The sequence below is a fragment of the Coptis chinensis genome, chromosome 4 (genome assembly GCF_015680905.1).
Source record: "Coptis chinensis isolate HL-2020 chromosome 4, ASM1568090v1, whole genome shotgun sequence".
Classification (NCBI taxonomy): Eukaryota; Viridiplantae; Streptophyta; class Magnoliopsida; order Ranunculales; family Ranunculaceae; genus Coptis; species Coptis chinensis.
In genome coordinates, this window is record NC_141459.1 from 101,186,347 (window position 1) to 101,207,928 (window position 21,582).

General features: G+C 36.5%; 3 protein-coding genes across 5 annotated transcripts; all 3 read right to left on the reverse strand.

Moving 5' to 3' along the window:
* Positions 1 to 5,665: 5,665 nt before the first annotated feature.
* LOC147506303 (uncharacterized) lies at positions 5,666 to 7,253 on the reverse strand. The gene is made up of 2 exons (XM_086604231.1): positions 6,735 to 7,253; positions 5,666 to 6,145 (listed from the first exon to the last, which is right to left on the reverse strand). Exons 1-2 carry the CDS (start codon positions 7,154 to 7,156, stop codon positions 5,989 to 5,991), a joined length of 579 nt encoding a protein of 192 aa, XP_086460357.1. The 5' UTR covers positions 7,157 to 7,253; the 3' UTR covers positions 5,666 to 5,988.
* Positions 7,254 to 8,152: 899 nt separating this feature from the next.
* Positions 8,153 to 15,136, reverse strand: LOC147506304 (glutamyl-tRNA(Gln) amidotransferase subunit B, chloroplastic/mitochondrial-like). The gene is made up of 10 exons (XM_086558522.1): positions 14,522 to 15,136; positions 14,032 to 14,241; positions 12,985 to 13,125; positions 12,681 to 12,884; positions 12,380 to 12,577; positions 11,523 to 11,591; positions 9,508 to 9,618; positions 8,682 to 8,777; positions 8,487 to 8,588; positions 8,153 to 8,381 (listed from the first exon to the last, which is right to left on the reverse strand). Exons 1-8 carry the CDS (start codon positions 15,119 to 15,121, stop codon positions 8,697 to 8,699), a joined length of 1,614 nt encoding a protein of 537 aa, XP_086414648.1. The 5' UTR covers positions 15,122 to 15,136; the 3' UTR covers positions 8,153 to 8,381; positions 8,487 to 8,588; positions 8,682 to 8,696.
* An 862-nt stretch (positions 15,137 to 15,998) lies between these two features.
* LOC147506305 (bifunctional TH2 protein, mitochondrial-like) lies at positions 15,999 to 20,562 on the reverse strand. 3 transcript variants are annotated; one of them, XM_086558524.1, is made up of 7 exons: positions 20,088 to 20,562; positions 19,893 to 20,001; positions 18,699 to 18,989; positions 18,122 to 18,536; positions 17,721 to 17,987; positions 16,400 to 17,030; positions 15,999 to 16,298 (listed from the first exon to the last, which is right to left on the reverse strand). In XM_086558524.1, exons 1-6 carry the CDS (start codon positions 20,411 to 20,413, stop codon positions 16,612 to 16,614), a joined length of 1,827 nt encoding a protein of 608 aa, XP_086414650.1. In that variant the 5' UTR covers positions 20,414 to 20,562; the 3' UTR covers positions 15,999 to 16,298; positions 16,400 to 16,611. The 3 variants fall into 3 exon arrangements, with proteins under 3 accessions (XP_086414650.1, XP_086414649.1, XP_086414651.1); XM_086558523.1 differs by having other exon boundaries at positions 16,396 to 17,030; positions 20,088 to 20,545; XM_086558525.1 differs by having other exon boundaries at positions 16,396 to 17,030; positions 17,721 to 17,984; positions 20,088 to 20,501.
* Positions 20,563 to 21,582: the final 1,020 nt, after the last annotated feature.

Sequence of the window (21,582 nt, forward strand, 5' to 3'; positions counted from 1 at the left end):
TTCGTTAGGGTTTAATGATAATTGTAATCTCCATGAAGTCATTGCTACATATGATATCCCAAACTTTTAAATGTTATAAGAGAATGTTTGAAAAACAAAAGTTTGTGCAAAACGTGATTAAGAAACATTTGTCAGAGATTAAGATGTGTATTGGACTCGGGTTGCTTCGTTCCATTGCCAATTCACTAAATTAATGCAAGTTCAAACAAGTGCCAAAATTAGCTATAAAAAACAGATTCAGAGTACTGCGAGAGCATCATAAACATACTCGACTTATGTTTACAAGAGAGAAAAAAAAAAATCTCTTTGCATTTACTGTATGACAGGAATATCCTTGCTAGTTCGCCAATCCTGAATTCTTATTACGAATTAAGATAGCTTGTTCTAGAACCCATCAGTCCCTCGTTCACTTTGTGTCAGAAAGGCAACTGGTGTTCTTTTGTCACAACACAAGTGATAAAGCTCACCGCCGGCTCGAAGCTCGATCGCCTTTGGTTCCTACCTTAAACCGACAAAGCACTTACCATATTCTTGCATTTTAATGCTATTTACATAGCACTTAACAAAAACTAGTTAATACCATTTCTGACATATTCTAATACATTCTGCAATTTATGATAGTATATACACATACACAAAATAGATATTAAAGCCAAAACCCCTCACGTCATTACAAGGATAGTTACTTAAAGGTCTAAATCCATAACACTTTTGGAACCCTTTTATACCACTTCACGATCCTTGGTTCCATTATAGTTGCCCAATCCCAAGCTTCTATCCATGCAAATGACTCCCACCCTGGAGCAAGTGGCGGAATAGGACTATCATCTTCAAGCACGAGTTTCACAAAATGTGTGCCTCCTCCAATGTGGCCTATTGCCGCTTATCCGGACACGAAGTTTGATCAGAGCAGTCCACAAAGGAAAGTATGACATACATTCTTTCTCTCCAATGACGACAAGGACACACCGAAAAAGTATTAGCGGCTAAAAATCCCATTGAAGGAAGTTCAAACCATTCTTTGGGGTTCATCAGATATGGAACTCAGACATCGTAGATTTGTCTTGATCGCTTTTTTCGCTTCTTCTCCACCCATCATTGAAGTATAATCTGCCTCATGGGAAATCAACTCTGTCAACATAAGAGCCCTCACAAGAATCCATGCATCACCTCCATTAGACCCTAAGAATCGTGCAATCGCTGCTTTAAATCCACAATGTCCATTCGGTTCAACATCTTGCCAATCCACAATGAAGTCTCGATCAATGGATTTAAGTCACGTAGCCCATCATCCCATTTAGACCCAATTTCGGTAAATCTACAAACACTTGAATATGAGTTCTTCTTGGTTTTCTTTTGCATGGTACCAACTCTTGGCTTTACTATTCTTGCTTTCTTGAGTTACAATTTGTTCCTCAACCTGTTTGTGCATACTTCGAAAGTGAAGGCTCTCTCTTTTGTGTCCCTTTTATCTTTACAAGTCTTCACACCAATTTTTATTCCGTGGCCTACCCTCACATTGGTGTTGACCAGGCTCTCGCCTGAAAGTTGCCTTTGGATCACCTAGTTCTACACACTTTTTCAGCATCAAAACCTTTTGTTCATCCGAGAGCTTAATCAAACTTCTTTTCCTCAATGCAGTGCAAGCTCGGGCTGAATATCAAAGGACCCATTAGGAAGATCAATCGAGTGCTACTAAGCTGTCTCCACCTAGGGTGTATCAAAGATAAGGGGATGCTTCCCCTACCAATTAGAACAATTTCACATAACTCATGCGCACAAGGAAGCCCATACATACTCTTTGTAAACACAACGACAACGAATTTCATCCGTCCCAACTCTAACGGACCTTATTAGCTCTTTTGCTATCAAATCCAATGCATCTCTAGAAATGTACCCTCTAAGTTGCACATATGTGTTTTGTTTGTAACGATGATCCCGGAGATTCAAGCTCTTATTAAAAGAACTTTCAATTTCGTCACTTGGTTTGTCGAGATTATTAATCAAATTAAAGTTTCGCGTAGTTACCATTATTGCTAGAACGCAAATGCCTCTTCAAAGAGGAATGCATAATTTCAATTCGGTTACTGCTCGAAGTACCAAAATGCATATGGAGATCTATCCAAGTTGAGACAAACCTTTCTTTCTACTTCAAAAGCCACTGGTCTTCTATGTATTCCACAACACCATAATGATCTCCGTACTCAAGTTTAAAACAACGTAGGTGTTCCAAGTACTCAACTTCAGTACGAGTTGTTATCACTGTTTCGAACATAAACATAAATTGTTCATACTCAACAAATTTCTCAAATGTTTTTGGCCTTTGTCTCGATGTTCCTCCCCGATGTGAACTTCGACACAAGAAGTCGCGACCGGGAAACACTATAGCTATCGCATTCATAAGTGTCAACTCACAATCAGTCGTAATTATCTTTACAGAAGTAGCTTTGTAGTCCAGAATATCACGCAACCTCTTCAAAACCCATAGGTAAGAACCTTCTTTCTCAATCTCCAAATACCCAAAAGCAATACAGAATGTCTTCATCGTGGATGTGAACCCAACAACTTCAAACAATGGCATCTTGAAGACATTTGTCTTGTACGTGCAATCCATGACAATGACCTCGGGAAAACACTTTGCCAAATGAATTGATTGGGGATGTGCAAACAACAAATCTCTACATTCACCAGTTACTGGATTATCCCTATGAAACTCGTGTACCCAAATTCTTCTAAATTTCTTAGAAATTCTTGCATTTGGTTTCTTCCACTCAACCGAACCAACTGATTCTTGTGACGATAATTGTATAAAGTGCTTTTGTTTGACAAATTATTGTCATCTCTCTATTTCAAGAGGGGTAAAATTTCACGCGGTTTAACACCACTCAAAGACAAATCTGAACAATCAATTTTTCTTCACTTTTAACCTTCCGAATTTAATGCACGACCAATAAGATGCTCCCCAATAGTATAATTATGAGTTCCACACATAACACTTTCGGATCCATCCACCTTCGTTTAAGTAATTCCCCTTTCAACACAAATGGGCGACCACATTTCTTCAAACCGGATTGCCTATATTCTTTGGTTTTTGTTCAATATTTTCGGCTTTACGGATGGTCTAAATTTTCCACTCCTTTCGCAACTCAAGAAAACTCTAGGTCTTCAAGTCCCAAGTCCCTAATTATCGGACCTTGATATCACAACCACAACTCCAACAAATATACTAACTCTGTCCGAACACCATCGGATCAACGAGTGACGATCTTCTAAGACCTGCGTAAACCCTTGATCTTAGATACTATTGACGAAAATTGTTTTTGCTAAGTTATTGATAAAATAAATAAAAATACAAGCTTTCAAATTACATTATTACCTCAATTGTTGTAAATGATTCGGTCATATATCGGGATAGCTAATTTCAATATTGTTGTAAATTTCATCATCGAATAATAATTTGATTGCAATAGTGTTAAAGCCGACTCCATGTCACTTTTAACACTAATCAAAGTTATCATTTTGATTTTGGCGGAGAATTTATCTTGAACGTTGCTTCCAAACACATGAGTCCATTCTTAAAGTGAAAATTTGGTGGGAATAACAACAATTTTATGGGTGACTCAAGACTAACCTAAGAGAACAACAGAGGGGAGGGGAGAAATTTCAGAGAGCATGAGTGGTAGGAGTGTTAGTGGAGTAGTAAGTAAAATCGGTGAAGAGCTCGTTTGAATTACAATGGGGTGGAGAGAGTTGAGAGTTATTTAAGGTTATAATGGTCATATTAACAAAAATGGGGTGTGGAGAGAGAGAGAAAGCAAAGACTTTTTTTGGAATAAATTTGTCGTGTGTAGAGAGACATCGGGTGTGACGAGTATTACTCATAAGTTAATATTTCATAGAGTACACGAGTAATGACCTACTACCCGGTATTGCATTGTAAAAAGCATGGATATATGTTATAAAAAATGTCATATAGGATGTAGTATATCGTACTCATGTTCTATAAACAGAAAGTATATCATACTTTATGGATGGTACAATAAAACAATTGTTTAAGAGGATAGTATGTCAATAAGAGTTTTATACGTTTGGTAGTAGTATGTCATAAGCGCTACAATCACTGATATATATGACTATATGTCATACTCAAATGTTATGTCACTTTTATAAGCTATGTCAATAAGAGTTTTATACGTTGGGTCTCATAAGCGTAGCAATCACAATTAGATATATGTCATACTCGAATATTATGTTACTTTTTATAATATATGCTAGTATGAGTTTTATACAGTTGGTAGTATGTCATAAGTTCTACGATCACTGATATATATGATACTATATGTCATACTCAAATGTTATGTGACACTATATATGTCATACTCGAATGTTATGTCAGTTTTTATAATATATTCGTTTGGTAGTATAACATAAGAATCACAGATAGATATAACACTATATTTGTCATACTAGAATGTTATGTTAACATATGACATATTCCTCTGCAAGCGCTCCAACCTTCTGTTATGTTCATAGTCCAATTGTGGTATGAACAAAGAATGTTCATAGCTTTCACGACTATGAACAATCATTGTTCATAGTCAATTGTAGTATGAACACTCATTGTTCATAGCTCAACACTCATTGTTCATAGCATTGAGTGTTCATAGTTATGAACTATGAACAATCATCGCTTCATAGCTACCTAACTATGAACAATCATTGTTCATAGTCGACCGGTATGTATGAACAAAGAATATTCATAGCTCATGACTATGAACATTGATTGTTCGTAGTACGTACAGTATACAGAAACATACCGGAAAGTAGAATTGTTCATAGTTCGGTAGCTATGAATAATGAGATGTTCATAGTCCCTTTCTCCCCACGCATTACAATCAAGAATTGGTTTCTTAATCTCATTATTGTAATTAGTACTAATCAGGCAAGTCCTCATCATACGAGGAGGAACCAGCAGGTATATTCACAATAATTTTAGATCTTCCGACCTCCTAGGAGTTATGTCATATAATTTTAGATACTCACTGATAGATATGACACTATATATGTCATACTCGAATGTTATGTCACTTTTTATAATATATGTCAATTAGAGTTTTATACGTTCGGTACCAACAATCACAGATAGATATGACACTATATATGTCTTACTCGAATGTTATCTCACTTTTTATATGACTGATAATGTTATCTCATATATGACACTATATATGTCATATTAGCACTGGAATCTCTATATATATCATACTCGAATGTTATGTACTTTTTGTTACTTTTTTGTTGGATTAACTTATTGACCCGGAATACTAGTTTATGTGACTTTTTTGTTGCATTGACTTGTTCACCCGGTTTGTTCCGGTTCTACCCTCGCAAATGTGTGGCTAGAAAACGCGCGCACCATTAGTTTCAGTAGATCTCGCTCACGGTAGATTTAGCCTAAATAATAAGTGCATCATTCATCCAGTACGAAGGCTACGACTCTACTCCTGGGATTGACCAATTGTTTAGAACTTGTTCTGGGATTTTTCCTGCCTCGTAGTAAATGGAAAATGCATATACTCTTCAGTCTCTCCTATCCTTGTCACCTTGTGTTGGGTACTTGGGTGCATGTTTTTACTTTTGTACCCTCCATATTTACACTTCACCGTGCTGGCGAAAACTTATCAAGGAATATAACATGCATATACATGACTAAAGAGAAACATAGAGTAGAATTCAAATTTATAACAAAGAACGAGAGATGGAGACAATAGTTAACAATGTTAGCCAAAGCTCGGAACTAATCTCAGATCACTTTGGCTTAGCTGATGAACTTGAGCTATTTCCTCTGCAACTCCAGCAAAAAAATGTGGCCAACTGTGAACAAACCACATCTAGGTGAAATCGTGGCTTTGAGAGAAGAATGAGAATGACTATGATGATCTGAAGAAGTTAAAGTGAGTTGCTGGAATGACTCAGTTAATTCGTCGTCTATGCCAAAAGCCAGAAGTTTTTGTGCGTCTTGGTGTTAAGAACATATCCTCCGTTCTGCCCTTTCTTTTGGACTCCAACACATGTGCATTTACTGTTCTCAATCAAATACTCTGCTGTTTCCGTCCCTTTATTATTGTGACCACTCAGTCTACATCTGTTCAAATAAATACATGTTGATTAAAACAAGTTCATAAATCATAGGTATGAACCTGCAACAGATACAATTAACTTCAATTGCATGCTTACATAGGCCATTACTGAAGAAACAAGTTCCAAATTCGATAGTGGACCGTTTGCTATTACGTGGATTTTGTTTTTTAAGCTACCAGAATTGCAATTCAAGATTTCGTTGAGAATTTTGACCTTGTGATACGTGAACTTGTAATCTCTTGTGAGGGTTCGACATGCATGCAGAAGTTCTAATTTTGCACCAAGTGCTATTTCGAAAAAGAACTGCTTCTAATGTAAATTCCTTGATGACATGACATGACATGGCTGGTGAATTCTCAATTGTTTCCGAAATCATATCAGAGTGTATGCGTTGATTCAAAATGGATGTATATAATGCTTGTCCATAACCTGAATGGCCATGTTACGTGTAGTTGCCTCCATGTGCGAGAGGCCGAATAGCTATTTGCCATGGAAACATGACATTTTGCAAGGCGAACAGCTATTCGGACTCCTTTATGTAAATGAAGACGGTTCTTTGGAAAAGTGAATGAGCTGCAATTAGATATGCTTACCCTAAGATTGCATTAGAGATACTACGTCGCTGGCCTATTACAAGCACATCAATGGAGAGCTTCTTGCTTTGCGAGAGAATAGCAGAGGCCTTGTCCTTGCCCCCCATATCCACCCTCTCTATATGTACAGGAATTTTGGGCTGTAGAGCTTCACATGCCTTCTTCATTTGCTCCAGAAATTCAAGATCTCCCCCACCACCTTCTATAGAGGTCGACGTTGTGTGATGAGCACCCGAGGAAGGTCTTTTGATGAAGGTAGTGAATGTGTTTCGCCAAGAGCCAGAGTTTTCGATGTGGAGGAGTATTAATTCATCATGTTCAAGCACGGCATGGGAAAGAGCCCATTGCAGTGCACCAGCGGACTCACGACCAGGATCGGCAACCACCATGATCTTCCTTGCCGTTGTGGTTGCCCCATCCATGTCATCTGCTTTCCGTCATCCACCACCAGATAACAACCACCACATTTCACAGAATAAACTATTTTGCAAAATTTTGCAGTCCAAATATAGATTGGACAGCCATTTTCTTAAAGTTTATCAAAAGGACTAACCAGAAACATCTAAGTTAGGTCCCTTCGAGCCGTTAGACAGTTTTTTTCTGGCCTGTTCCCTAATACTAAATATAGGCACAGGTTTTATTATGACCAATTCAACTCCTAAAGTGTGTGAATTTGACCTCGCTAAAATCCAGCAATGGGAATATAAGAGTTAATAAAATTTAAAACCACTGGAGTACCCTCTTAAATTACATATCTATCTCGTTTGTTTTCGATTAGTTAAACCTCATTGTTGACTGATATTAATACATCCCAGATTGTTCCTAGCCTCCTTGGCTAATTGCCTAATTCATAAGCTTCACTATTACAACTTTTAGTAGTACGTCCAAACAAAATAGACTTAAAATAATATCGCCAAAATGTTCTTCACAATTAGTTTAAGTCGCCACTCTACAGCAGTACTAGATTTGTAAAATCACTAAAATGCATTAAAAACAGCTCCATGATCCCCTAATAATATGAAACATTGAATTTGATGTTGCCTCCCAGGTGAATTGAAAATATCCTACACCCAGGAATCTCTAAGCCAGCCTCTATATGATATTTCAAAATGAGAATTCTAATTCATTCCTGGTTGGATTATAGTGTGTACTAATGCTATTAATTCCCTTGATAATGCATGACCCCAATTTTGCCAAGAACTCTGGAAATATTCTCCACAATTTTCAAACTAAGGAGCATTATACCTATTTTACCACTCCATTAATAAAATCATCTGCTATGCTATCTAATTATGGATTACAGTTGGATAGCCGACAAAATGTGTTCCAATTAGAAGGTTAAAATATGTTCTAATTATTAATTATTTATTCAGACATTTCAAATAATCAAGACATCTTCCAGTTCCAAAACTATGGCCTTCTTAAACAAAATCTAATCCATCTTATTAGCACTGTTAGGACCAAACATTTACAAACAGTCAGATTTACTGAACAGATACAACAAACAGGTTTAATAACATTCTAAATGTTCGAAAATTGAACATGGCTGTCAAAAATTTACACCGAGTAACCTTACGATGGATCCACCGCCAACACAAACCAAAGAGAAAAAGAGAAGGCCTTCTTTGTCATCACCAGTTCCTATTGCTGTGCAACGAAAAGATTACAGCATGCACATCAGTTCTTAGGTTGGACGTCAGATGTTTGAGCTATACTGATAATACTTGGCAGAAAAGACACATCTTAGCGTACCTTATGCTGAAAACTTGGAATCCAAGGAACTTCATCAATGCCACCATTGCATTTCTCTGACAGCAATGGTTCTGAAGTGATTATGTATATCGACTTGCTAAGCTAGAATTTGAAACACATATACACAAACATACAAAGAAAATTAAGAGCTGTCGATGAACTTTGTAGAAATTTGAATTATTAGCATAAACCCACCTTCAAAAACGAACATCAGCTGTTGGCATTTAATTTCTCTGAGAGGATCTTGTTCAAAAGCACTGGATTCGCTTTACCTTTTGATACCTTCATTACCTGAAAGTACACAGACCAAGTGTAACATCCGTTATTGTTGGAACATCCATAATGATTTCATTCTATAGGGCAAGAGCCAAACTTGAAATCAGATGACACAAAAAAGTGAAAAAAAAATACCTGAAAAAATATGGTTATTTTAAAGAAAGTCAAATTCTAAAAAGTGAAGAAAGCATGAAACACAGGGTGTGTTTTATAGTGAAAGGGAATGTTTTCCGTAAACCAACTTTTCAGTGGAGAACTTCAGAACCTTCATTAGATAGTCATAGAAGAATACAAGGAAACCTTTTACCTGCTTCAAGGATGAAGAATGTTCCATTACAGTTACTCTATGCCCTTACTATGTAATCTTCCCATTATAAATGGTTTGTGAGGTTGGGGAAAATTTATATATACACTCCTATCTCATAATTTTCTACTGAAAAGTCGGTCTCCGAGGAAATATTACCTTGCGCAATCAACACACATAGTATGTTGATGTATCAAAAAAGTTATGTGTTTTCAGAATTGATTACTTAAAATAATATAAAAAGCGCTTTGAGGTCGCACTAAAACAAGTATTAAACAATGTACACAAAATTTTCTTTGTTTTTATGGGGTTAGATGGTATTAACTCTTACACTATCTTGCTAAGGGGTAGTCCATCTGTGTACTCATAACATTTCTTTTGTTGGTAATGACTAATGAATTACATTTATCAATAAAAATCAACATCTTAACATATAAGTACCTGGCCAGTAAAAAAGCCCTGCAACTTAGTTTTGCCTCCACGATATTGCTCAAGTTGTTTAGGATTGTCAGCAAGCACTTTTTCTACCATTCTTTCAATTTCAAGTAGGATCTACTATCTGTTTCCAAATCACGCCATATGAAAGTGAATGAGAAATTCAATTGCACCTAAACAACAGGGAAATTATTTTGTGACTGAGAAGATGAAAGCAATCTACCAGTCAGAAACCCTATTTCCAAGTTTTGTTGCATCAGGAACTAATCTTGTAAGTATATAGCTAACATGAATGACCCAGCAAGACACAGCTACCATATTGAAGTAATCATATGTTATAGAGAGAACTGAATGAAATCTTCAGCTTTCCGGAAGAGCTATAACTAGTTTAACCAAGTAATCAACTATAAGGTTTTATTAGTGAAAAAGAAGAAGATAATAATACGACACGAAGTAAAGATGATCTCGAACCATCATACGTCGAGCACCAGAAAAAGGAAAAAACTAAATGAATATTGATACAAAGTTGCATGTATGACATGTATGTCAGTTTAAAGATTAAGTCTGCTAAGAAATTCATAAAAGAGGTGTAATTCATTAATAGCAGAAACCAAAAAAAATCGACCACCCACCCACCCAGTTTACTGATCCATAAAGTGCAAACCGTTAATTCACGTTATCGGTCAGATTGGTTAAATTCCTGAACAAAATATGTGCAAAATAGCTAAGAACCCGTTTCGATGAACCGAATATGGGGGAAACGATGCCAGCTTGGCAAACTATTAATGTCAACTGGACACCAGCAACATTTTTGCAGAACACTAGAGGCCCTAGTTCCAGAAATAAAATTCAAAAGTTTAAATATCAACTAGGTAATCTCTGTTAATGAAACCTACTTCCCAACCCGTGCTGAGAATTTCACAATTAAGAAGTATTGTGGGGCTTGTACCTCATGAAAAGATCGATAAATACAGATACTGCAATTTGAATAAATTTCATTTGGATGTAGAAATTCAAGTGGTTCTAACCGACTACTCAGAACTAGTGAAAAATAATCTCCAGATTATAAATATAGGAGCAGACAGGGACCTATATGGGGACAAGAGGGTGTACTAACCGCCTAAAATTTGAAGTATCATATATATGGGCCGCAAATATACAAGACTGGCCCTCAAGATTTAACTTTCAAATCTCTATTCCAGGACCTCCACATCCCTCCTTACAGTGGCTCCTTGTGAAGCAATGGTTGAAAGTTTGTTTTATGTTTCCCAATGGTTTAACGCAAAGAAGGGTCTTGATATGGTCCGCAGGTAAGCATCTTTTGCAAAGAAATCTCTGTTACAGAAGAAAATCTCAATCCCGTTCACAACCCTCTTTCCCTCTTGTTCCAAAAATATCATCTCCTTCACTTACTAATACCTAATGAACATAGGGTTTCATCCAAGAACGTTGAGCAAAGAGTACTCATCATTCTTGGTCGATTACCACATGTCGACCTGACCCCTCACAATAAGAACCATTGGTCTGCCACCGTTTACGAGCTTTATTATACTCAAAATGAGAAAGATGCTCTATCCAATCTCAATATTAAAAAGGATGTACATTTCAGAATTCCTGATTCTCAAGTTCTAACATTTAAATCCATCCATCAAAAAAGTAGATCAGTCATCAGCCCATGTAACATAATAATTCTCAAACCAAAACTCTTCAGAAAGCGTTGCTACTAAAAAGGAGTACCTTGCTTGGACCAGTTCTTTCACTTCTACCAGTCCACCCTGATTATGACTTGATTTATGCTCAAAATGAAAATGTTTCATAATGAGAACATTGCATTATTTAATCTTGACATTCAAAAGAATGTTTCAAATTAACCCTGTCTAAAGTTACAACATTAATTGGAGACTAATGAATAACGATATTACAATAATTTTATATCAATCCAACAATATTAAGCACAGAATCTGGTTCTATAGAACTAACGGTTAATGAAAATGCTTTACTAATAAGGTGGAGTAACTTGCCTGGACCAGATCTTTTTCTTCTATCAGTCCCTTGACAGTTCCTCCTTTGGATATAAGCTCAAACAGTATCTGTGAGTATTATTGAAATATAGAACATAAGCTAAAGGCTAAATCAGTTCACAAATTTACCAGTAAAAGGTTAAAACTACTGCCTCACGCCATCACCTTGTGGAATAAAAAAAAGGCATATTTCTTATTGTTGTTATGGGATTTATGCCTCAAACAGCAAATGTGACTAACCTAGAAAAGTTAAAAATAACATAACTTAGATATAACAAGCTAACCACTATAAATCTGAAAACAGTGGGCATATGAACTATCTAACAATTTTTTTTGGGATCAAAGATAATTTATTTCTCCCAGTCAGTAAATCACAAAAACAATATAAACAGACTCATGGGGAAAAAAAAAAAAGAGGAAAAGATGATAAAAACAGTAACTAGGACAGGCAAATTGATGACACTTAACAGCATCCAGTTATATATTTCCTTTTTGTATTACCCATTCCTAAGAGGTGTCTAACCTAATTAGAAGAAAAAAAAAAGGAAATACAAAGAATTGCAGTTAATAAATTGATGACACTTAACAACATCCAATTATATATTGATGTAAATTTGTTGTACTTGTATATGTATGTATTGCTCACCTTAATGCGTGGCTAACAGGGCATACAGGTGGGATGGCAAATTATAACAGGGCTAAGAAGTGCCAAACTAGTTCCAATGTATGAGTTTCTATGTTAATACCTTTACACCCACTCTATCATGCTAGAGTTGTAATTTGGTTTTTCACTAGTGGAATCTAAGTTTACCCAAAGAAGGTCTAGAAGCATAAGTGTAACGGAAAAAGAGACTTACTTCTTTCCCAATCTTTCCACTGATAACTCCACCTCTTATGGAAGCTATTAGTTCCGACAGCTCTTCAGGTGTGAGTTTAATCTCATCTATAGACAGCTTCTCATTATTCAAATATGCAGCAATATCACCCATAATCCAATTTGCAGCCATCTTCACATCAGCACCTTTTGCAACAGCTGCGTCGAAAAATCTGCAAACCTGAAAAATCCATTAAGTGGAAGTCTGAAACTGTCAGACTGTGGAAACTAAGATGCCAGCTAGTGGAGAAATGACCACTGGGAAACAATGGAAAATGACCTACACTTATGTCATTGGCAAGAAAGAGAACATCCTGCATACTGAGTCCCATACTCTCATATCTCCTCCGCTTCAACTCTGGGAGCTCCGGTAGAGAAGCCTTAATTCCATCAATATATTCTGTTGTGAGGACTACTTCTGGAAGGTCTGGTTCTGGAAAATACCGATAATCAGCGAGCCCCTCTTTCTTCCTCATCGTAACAGTTTTCTGAAGAATACACCATGATTGATTGAGAAATAAGTAGCCATTAGTATTAAAGATGCTTTTGAGTAGGTTTTCCTAGCATTTTATAAACAATGACTATAACCTGTGCTCCCTCTTCCCAAAGGCGAGTTTCCTGTACAATTTGATCCTCCTGACCTTGACTATGGAGAAGAACCTGCCTAGAGATCTCGAAATCAATTGCCCTGTGCATTGCTGAAAAAGAGTTCATGTTCTTTATTTCAACCTGACAATGAAAAAGATTGACAGAGATGTCAAAATATAAGTCAATATAGATTGGAATATCACTGATCAAATGGATTGAAAAAAATTGGCAAGGCCTCGACCAATGGAAGAAGATCAACATACCGTAGATATATATTGATTTGATAGTTATAACTTTATTCCCTAATCCCTCAAATTTCATTTTTACCGGTGAAGGTGGGAATCAGAACCAAGACCTTCGGCCCAACATACCTTAAATATAAACAGGAACCTTTTCTAGTTTCTCATATTTTTTATTAGTTAAAAAATCAAAGTGCACTAATCTAATAGGAAAACAGCCATTGTCAATGTCGAAAACATTTTCCCTTCACATGCTCCTTGTTTGGTCCGTAAGGAGATGAATCAAAGGTCAACTGTATGCTACTATGATCACATCACCAGGGAGACCATGCTAACAAAAGAAAGTTCATTTTGGATTTTTATCTCTCTCTTCAAATAGCGTTCTTCAGTTCATGCAAAGTCACTTTACCAAGCAAAAAAAAAAAAGAAAAACAATAGTGTTCTTCAGTTCATGCAAAGTCACTATATAATGCAGTGTCTTTCATGAAGCTCCGCAAATAGGCACTATTGTAATGCAGTGTCTTACTGGAGCTCTATTGATGAGTTAAAAAGAAAAAAATTCATCAACATTGCAATAATTCCCCTTCTCATTAAATTTCTTGAGGACGTAAACTACAGCAAGCGTGATCCTAACCAAAGTGTTTTTTAGTGTTAAGTAGCCACGATAACGTATAGCAAAAAGCCATAAAATACAACAACTTGATTGTGAAGACTGCAACAGAACTTAAATGATAAAATACATGCTGATTTTAAAGAACTACATGGAGCATAAACAGCATTTGCTTTTAAGTGATACAATATCAGCTACCTTTGTTCCAAACTCGGCCTGTCCGATAGGACGGACAGAAACATTCACATCACAACGTAGTGATCCTTCCTGCATATTGCCATTGCTCACATCCAAGAATCGAACAACTCTCTGTATCTCAGAGGCATACTCGGCAGCCTCAAGACCAGTTCTCATGTCGGGCTCAGATACAATCTCAAGCAAAGGCACACCTGCTCTATTGAGGTCAACCTGCACAACAAACTACATACTTTCAACATACCTACTAATTTCCTACAAACTCTAAAAAGAAAACCCTCATGACAGTACACATTTTCAATAGGATAACATAATCATTCAAACATACGAACATTACAAAGAGTAACTGATAATATTGTGTGTTCACAAAAACCCAAATTACAAGCATAAAGACCTATAACTAGGTTCTAAAACTATTAACATTACAAAGACTACTTAATCTAACATAAACAAAAATGACAATTTAGTTAATAACAGCATAAAAATGCATTACCTGAGAGTAAGTACCAGTATCAGAGTGAAGTAACTTTCCAGCATCTTCCTCAATATGAACTCTAGTAATACCAAACCTCCTATGCCCACCACCAAACTCAACAGGAAGATCTAAATCCACAAACCCATTACTAGCAATGGGCACATCGAATTGCGAAATCTGATACCCTTTAGGTAAATCAGGATAAAAATATTGTTTCCTATCAAACTTAGAATTCAAAGACAGTTTACAATTCAAAGCTAAGCCTAGTTTAACTGCAAACTCAATAACTTTAGAGTTAAAAACTGGTAATGCACCAGGTAAGCCCATGCAAATGGGGCATATGTTTGAGTTTGGCTGTGAACCATATGTGTAGGGGCAACTACAAAATGCTTTTGTTTGTGTTGATAGTTGGACGTGTGTTTCTATACCTATGATAGATTCATAGTTTGTTAGGAGTTTTGAGTTGGTGGGTTTTTTGTGGTTCGGGTTGCTGGGTTTGGGTTGTTGGGTTTGGAGTGTGCACAAGTAAAGTGGTGTGGTTGTTTTTTTCGTTAAGAGTGTTGATGGGTGCAGAAAGAAAGGGCGTGTTTGGATTGCTTTGAAGCATATGGAAGCCATTAACTAGTCAAGTGTTTTGAGACTAGATATGGTACGAGAATGTACGATGAAAGAAAAAGAAATGGACTGGGCTGGAATTTATGTGGGCCCAATACTATTCAAACCAGGCCCAATTATAGGTGGACGATGATGGCATTTCAATTTATAGGTCGACGATAGTTGTTGGTGAAAATCCAATCGATAGCTTAGTGGAATATCAACCCTATATACTTTCCAAAAGGCCTAGGAAAAAAGGGTGATGGTGAGTGCCATCCAAAATTTCATGTTATAATTAATTTATTTATTATTATGAACCGACAACATAGTGCGCTCTCGACAGGATTATGATCAGGTTTGGAAATAGAGAAAGGAACTAGACACTAGAACTAATTAAAAACTTTATGCAACCATTTTATATGATTTCACATCTGCTACAAAATTTAAAATCTAATAATCTAAATTCTTATATATAGAAGCCAACCCGAGCACGTAAGGAACATGGGTTTAGCACATCCGAAGTCCAAAACTAGAAAAGGCAAGACGCTTTATTAAAAGGAAGGACTGGGGAAGGCTTATGGTACAACCTGGAAAGAGTGGACTGAATCCTTACCAGGGAATGGCAAAGCTTATAGGTTCTCACACATCACATTTGTATCTACCAAGTTACCAAAAAAAAAAAAAAAAAAAAATAATAAAATTACATCTTTAGAAAAAAGACATCTCGTAACTCATGATATTACGAGCATTGAGCAAAGCACACGTTCTGGGAGTTACTAACCTAGCAAAAAGAGGGCGTGCCTACTAAAACGCATTTAAATTTCCCATATCCTTGATTGTGATTAACTGAGCCAAATACAAGAGTCAAAATCTACAGGGATGAAAACTGTAACAACAGGAATGGATATTTCAGCACTTTGCATTTAAAGATCAATGGGTATCAAGTACCAACTGTACATCAGTATATCATTGACTGTTGTGATTTTTCCAGTTCAATTACAACCATAAAACTGTTGGGATCAGCAGAGTACAGATACTGAAGACCCATGTACCTCCTAAATTGCCATCTCCTCAAAAATCTGAGTAGCAATATAAGAAAAGAATTCTTGTATACCAGAATCTAGTAGTAAACAAATTCCTACAATCCCTCCACCTCTTGAGACATTTGCTTACTGATACACCACCTGTCTTCTCCCAATATCTGCAGACACAGAAAACAAAATGAGCCGATGTAACAATCTGGAGAATAAAATATAACTAATAGAACTTAAAAGAAAGGACAAGTAAATCAGTAATACCAACAATTGTATTAGCAGTCGTCATCGAAGCACAACATTTACATGTCTCTAGATGGCAGTCTCTGTAGAGAAAAAAACAACAGTTGACCTGTGGCACTTGGTAAAATTAGCCACCATCTGTATCTATGTATCCTACTACTACATATGAATTCTGAAATATATTCTAAACAAGTGAGAGTGTGAATGAGAGACAGAGAGCATCAGCACAAGACGATTCTATGGCGGCCCCAAAACGAAGGCATGTATCTCAGCCCAACTAGAGACAGTATAGAGCGTGCCAGACAGCCCTTTCCAATTAGAACTTTCACTACCACCAAATTCTTTCTGCTTCTTCACCAAACCAGAGAACAATGGGACGAAAGAAACACCAAACTGACTCCCCAATCTCCTTAAGCTTTCACTTGAACCAACCACTATACCTACATCTGCTTCGAGCAGGCAAAGTAAGTCACCCATTGAATCACCAATATAGACAGACAAGTGATTCGCCTTATCATTCTGCTTTTCCCTGATCTCCTTGAAAACTTTAACCTTGTCTAGGGGAGACTCCACCTTCTTCACAATTTCGCCCGTCGAAATGGATGCTTCATAAGCGAATTCATTTGCGTGTATATCCAGACTAACATTTAGCTCCCCTGGTTAAGAAAACAGCAATTTAGATAGTGTGATTTTACGGAATACGAGGAACTGTAGAAATTCGTACTGTGCTTTTTTTTGTTTCTGTTCTAATTTTTTTTATTCGTTATTTTTTTGTATTGGACTAACCAACTAATTCAAATTTCAGTCTCTCTACATGAAAAGAAATCTTCTAGCAGGAGAACTACAGCCACAAGCTGGTATTAAGAGAAAGACTAATTAAGATTTCGCACAGCTTTTGAGCTCAACAGTTTAATTATTCGCCTGAAAGCTTTCAAATGTGCTTAGTTAATGTAAGGAAATCTTCCATTTTACTGTCAAGTTGTAGTGAATTGGGTAATAAATAAAGGTGTCATTCATTAAGAATACATATAAAAAAGTTGCTCTTAACCACCATTGCCCAAGTGTCTCAGCATATTTAGCTATGTCGACAAGAAACCACCAGAATGATGCAATTTCCCATACAACAGGCCAGTGGACAGAGGTTTGGTTAAAGGAAAACACTGTGTAGTTTGTTAGAATCAGTTCAAAGTTGACTGAGACTCACATTATATATGTGATTTCATTGACACTGAAACATTTCAATGTAAGAAAGCAGAACTAAAATAGTACACCAAAGAAACCAAATAGATCTATGAGCAATGTCCACTACAACTACCAGATATTTTTTTAATACAAAAAGAACATACCTGATGAGAATGCTGACCTAATGAGGTCACCACACCAACAATATGATAGTATATGAACATCTGCATTTAGCTCTTCATTCTTTATTATCTTTTGAAAAAACCCAGTACAACCATCCTGGAGTTTAAGGCGTTCGCCGGCTCTCCTAATGTCTTCTCGGTTAATACCCTTCAGTACCCCAGACTCCACTACCCTTGAGTTTGCCCGTTTCTCAAAGTCAGAAAGTTGTTCCAGTGCTTTGCATAAACCTTCGTAATTAAATTCTCCTGCTGCAAAATCACAGGAGAAGGGAAACATCCTGAGCAACATTTTATTAACTTTTATCTTGAATCAAGCAATCGTGCGCTATATATTATACCATCTGCATAGAGAAATTATCAACTTATTATACCACCTTATTTACCTTTCTCACTAGGAAGAATGCTTTCGATGCATTGTTCATACTCTTCAGTATATTGTGTAGAAAGGAGACCCCAAGTGTTCCTCAAATCAGCAGATGACATACGAACCAGTGACTTTTCAGGATCATTTTGATCAGTTTTTGGTGCTGTCAATATAGCAATCTCCGCTAAAATTGCAGAGGAATCAACAACAGTGCAAGTCAAGTCAAAATCTGAGAATATAGAGAGATGATAGCCAGTAGGATCAAACGCTCTGGATAAAGGTACAACAATTCTCTGAGTAATCGGTTGAGCTGAAAAAAAATTGATTTCAAGTTTCATGGCTCGGTGGTAAAGCTTCTCTATTACTTCAAGCTCTTCACCAGTCAAAGAGACACTTAGTTTATCAAGAAGATCTTCTGTTTGCAGAGCTGATGCCTGATAAAATAAGACCAAAGTAATTACATTGATCAGTGCTTGGAAAAAATAAACCATTTCATGCCAATACAATAATACAAGCATCACACATTTATCTCATAAATCAGTCTAAGGAAGATATCATCGATAACAAACAAGTGAATAACTTTGAAGGAAACAAACCTCAAAACTTTCAGAAGCATAGTTGACAATCCACTTCTTGTAGAGATGACTGTCTTCAGCAGGATCCAGAAGCCCCATTAGCTCCTTACCCAAAAAGGCATAGAGCCTCATGCAAGGTGTCATAGCACCTAGTGCATAAGCAGCAACTTTAGTTTTCTCAAACGGAGTTGCAATTTTACCAACACCTTTGCCTTCTTCGACCTTCCCAGAAGCTGTAGCTAACAAAAATTCAGTGTATTTTACTGTCGCAGAGTTGGCACTGGTATCTTTTGCAGGATCAAAACCCCATTCCTACATGCACAACTGATTCTATTCAAAATGTAGACCAATATGCTGTAACATCACCTACGAATTAAATGCAAAAGGAACAACAAACTAACATATACTCTAAATATAAAACTAGGGTTTATTTACAGTCTTGCTAACAACGAATTCCACACAACACTAACTCGTAGTTCAGCATAAACATGAATCTCATTCAGTAACAAAACACGACAAAGATCGAGATGTACACAAGTTCTTTCCCTATCTCACAACTAGATAAAAAATTTACACAATAGAAGTTTATTGAAGGTTTTAAATGGTGCTAGCTTGGCCAAATAAGGTAACTTTTAACCAGTGTGATGGCATAGCCTAGTCGCACCTAGGTCCACTGCCTAGGCACTAGGCTCACGTCCAGTGCCTAGTTAGGGTCTGCTCCTTTGGCTGCACTAGGCTCATGTTTAGTGCCTAGCTACTAAACGGAATTTTTAAAGCACCACACTTTCCATACCGAGAAACTTATTGACTGATTTCTCACCTTGTCTAGTTCATTAACCATCACTTCAGTACCAACAACTTTATTTACCAAACACAACTTTAAACAATCTTTCCCAAACTCAAAAAGTGGGTGAGTTCTTATCTTATTACAACAAATAGATCGTAGAACTCTTCATTGAACTGCGAAAAATCACCTCGGTCCTACAGACCACAGTAGTGGACCCCTAAAAACCTCACAAATACATGGAATGGAACCTAAAACATGAGATCCTAGTCAGCCTCCTCCATAACTTGGGCTTTCAGTTTGAACTACTTGTTTGTGTTTGTAAATGACGTTAACAAAGTTTCTTCCTACAATTTCACTATCCTCAAATCAAATGAAATGTCACCATCTACAGATCTTGCAATAATATTGGTAAAATCAAATAAACTTACTTGTGCAAAAGAAGCGTGCATTTTAAGCTCATCAATCACAGACTTCCTCATATCCCGAATAGAAAGTTTATCATCATCATCATCTGCACAATCTTCCGCCAATTCATACCTAAATAACAAAAAAAACATAAATCATTTAAACCAATTAAATAATACAAGTAGAATAAAATTGAAGAATTGAATAAAGTGGCTTACGCTTGAGCAAAAGCTTTAAGGAAATGAACGTCTTGAGCAATATAATGACGGAAAGTATCCAATTCCAAATTACCAGAAGCTAATGAAACAACAAAAGGTGTATACAAACTAAACACTGTTTCTTTCTTAAACTTAATCCAAAACCTTCTCGCTATACTCCCTTGTTCATCTCCACCTGATACCGCCACAACTCCCATCGATGATAATGATGATGATTTGAGATTAGAAGAAGAAGATCGGAAGAAAGAAAGTTGATTTGAAGATGAAGAAAAGGAAGGGATAGATTTGAAGAGTGGAGAAGAAGAAATGGATTTGAGGAAACGCATGAAAAAGAGAGAGGGGAGTGAAATGAGAGGAATGAAAATGGGAGGGGTATTTATAGGAATGGAAAAAAGAAAAAGAGGAAAGAGAAAAGAGAAAAGGGCGGCCGGCGGAGATGGGTAAAGTGGGTAAGTTTTGTATTCAGGGTCTTCTCGTGACTGCTGAGTAAAAGACTAGTGAAAATTAATTAGGATGGGCTGAAAAATTAGAATTTTAGACTTGGTTACCCTTTATTAGACTTGGACTGGTGACTGCTCTAGGTTGATTTTCATGGTTAGTTTTGACTAGTAAACGGTTTTTTATTGAAAATGTGCGGAAGTTGATTAGGTAAAAGTGCCCACAAAGATTTGATGAAATCCAATTTCAATGGGCTTATTTCAAGGGATGTCCGCCCAGTTAATATTGAAAGTCAGACAGTTCGGATCCAAAAGGGTTCTAAGCATTGAACAAGATTTTTCACATAAGTCACAGGGGCAATTTCGTCTTTCCCCTATCAATTGTGGGGGTATTGTAGACTTTTCACTATCAAGTATATTATCTAAACTCTCTCTGCTCCGTCTCTCTCACTTCCTCTATGTGTGATCACAACAAATCAAAAGAAAATTTAAACAAAAATAAATTGTTTAATAAACTCCATGCAAAATTTAAAGGGTAGTGTCGAATAGTAAACTTCAACCTGAGGATGGTGAGTGAGAACATGCTCTGGAGAACTTATGAGTTGAAAAGGTCAAAGTAATGTGGTTGTTAAATGTCTGAATGATATTCTTCACGAACTCTTTTTTTGGAGCTATAATGTTTGAAATTGATTGGTTTTCTTGGTCTGTATTGATGCATTAGGTTTTGTTTGACAAGTGATTTGGTTAGTTTTTAATCACATGGATTGGTTGTTACTTCTAAGCTTTGGTTAAGGTGTTTGCAGTATTAGTCAGTAGGAATATGTGGATCAATTTTGCACCTTGTTACGTATCTCTTGGTATAGTTCATGATACATTCATCTGTTGTTTTTTCTGATTGAATTCAATATCCTCATCCTGGAATTGGTGCTCCTCCACTACTTTTACTTTTTACGTCTCTGTGGTTTTGTGTTTCTATTGTATGGTTACATTTTTTTGTTGATAAAATGTTATTTCATTATTATCAAAAGAAGTATTACAAGTACACCAAGATGGATTAC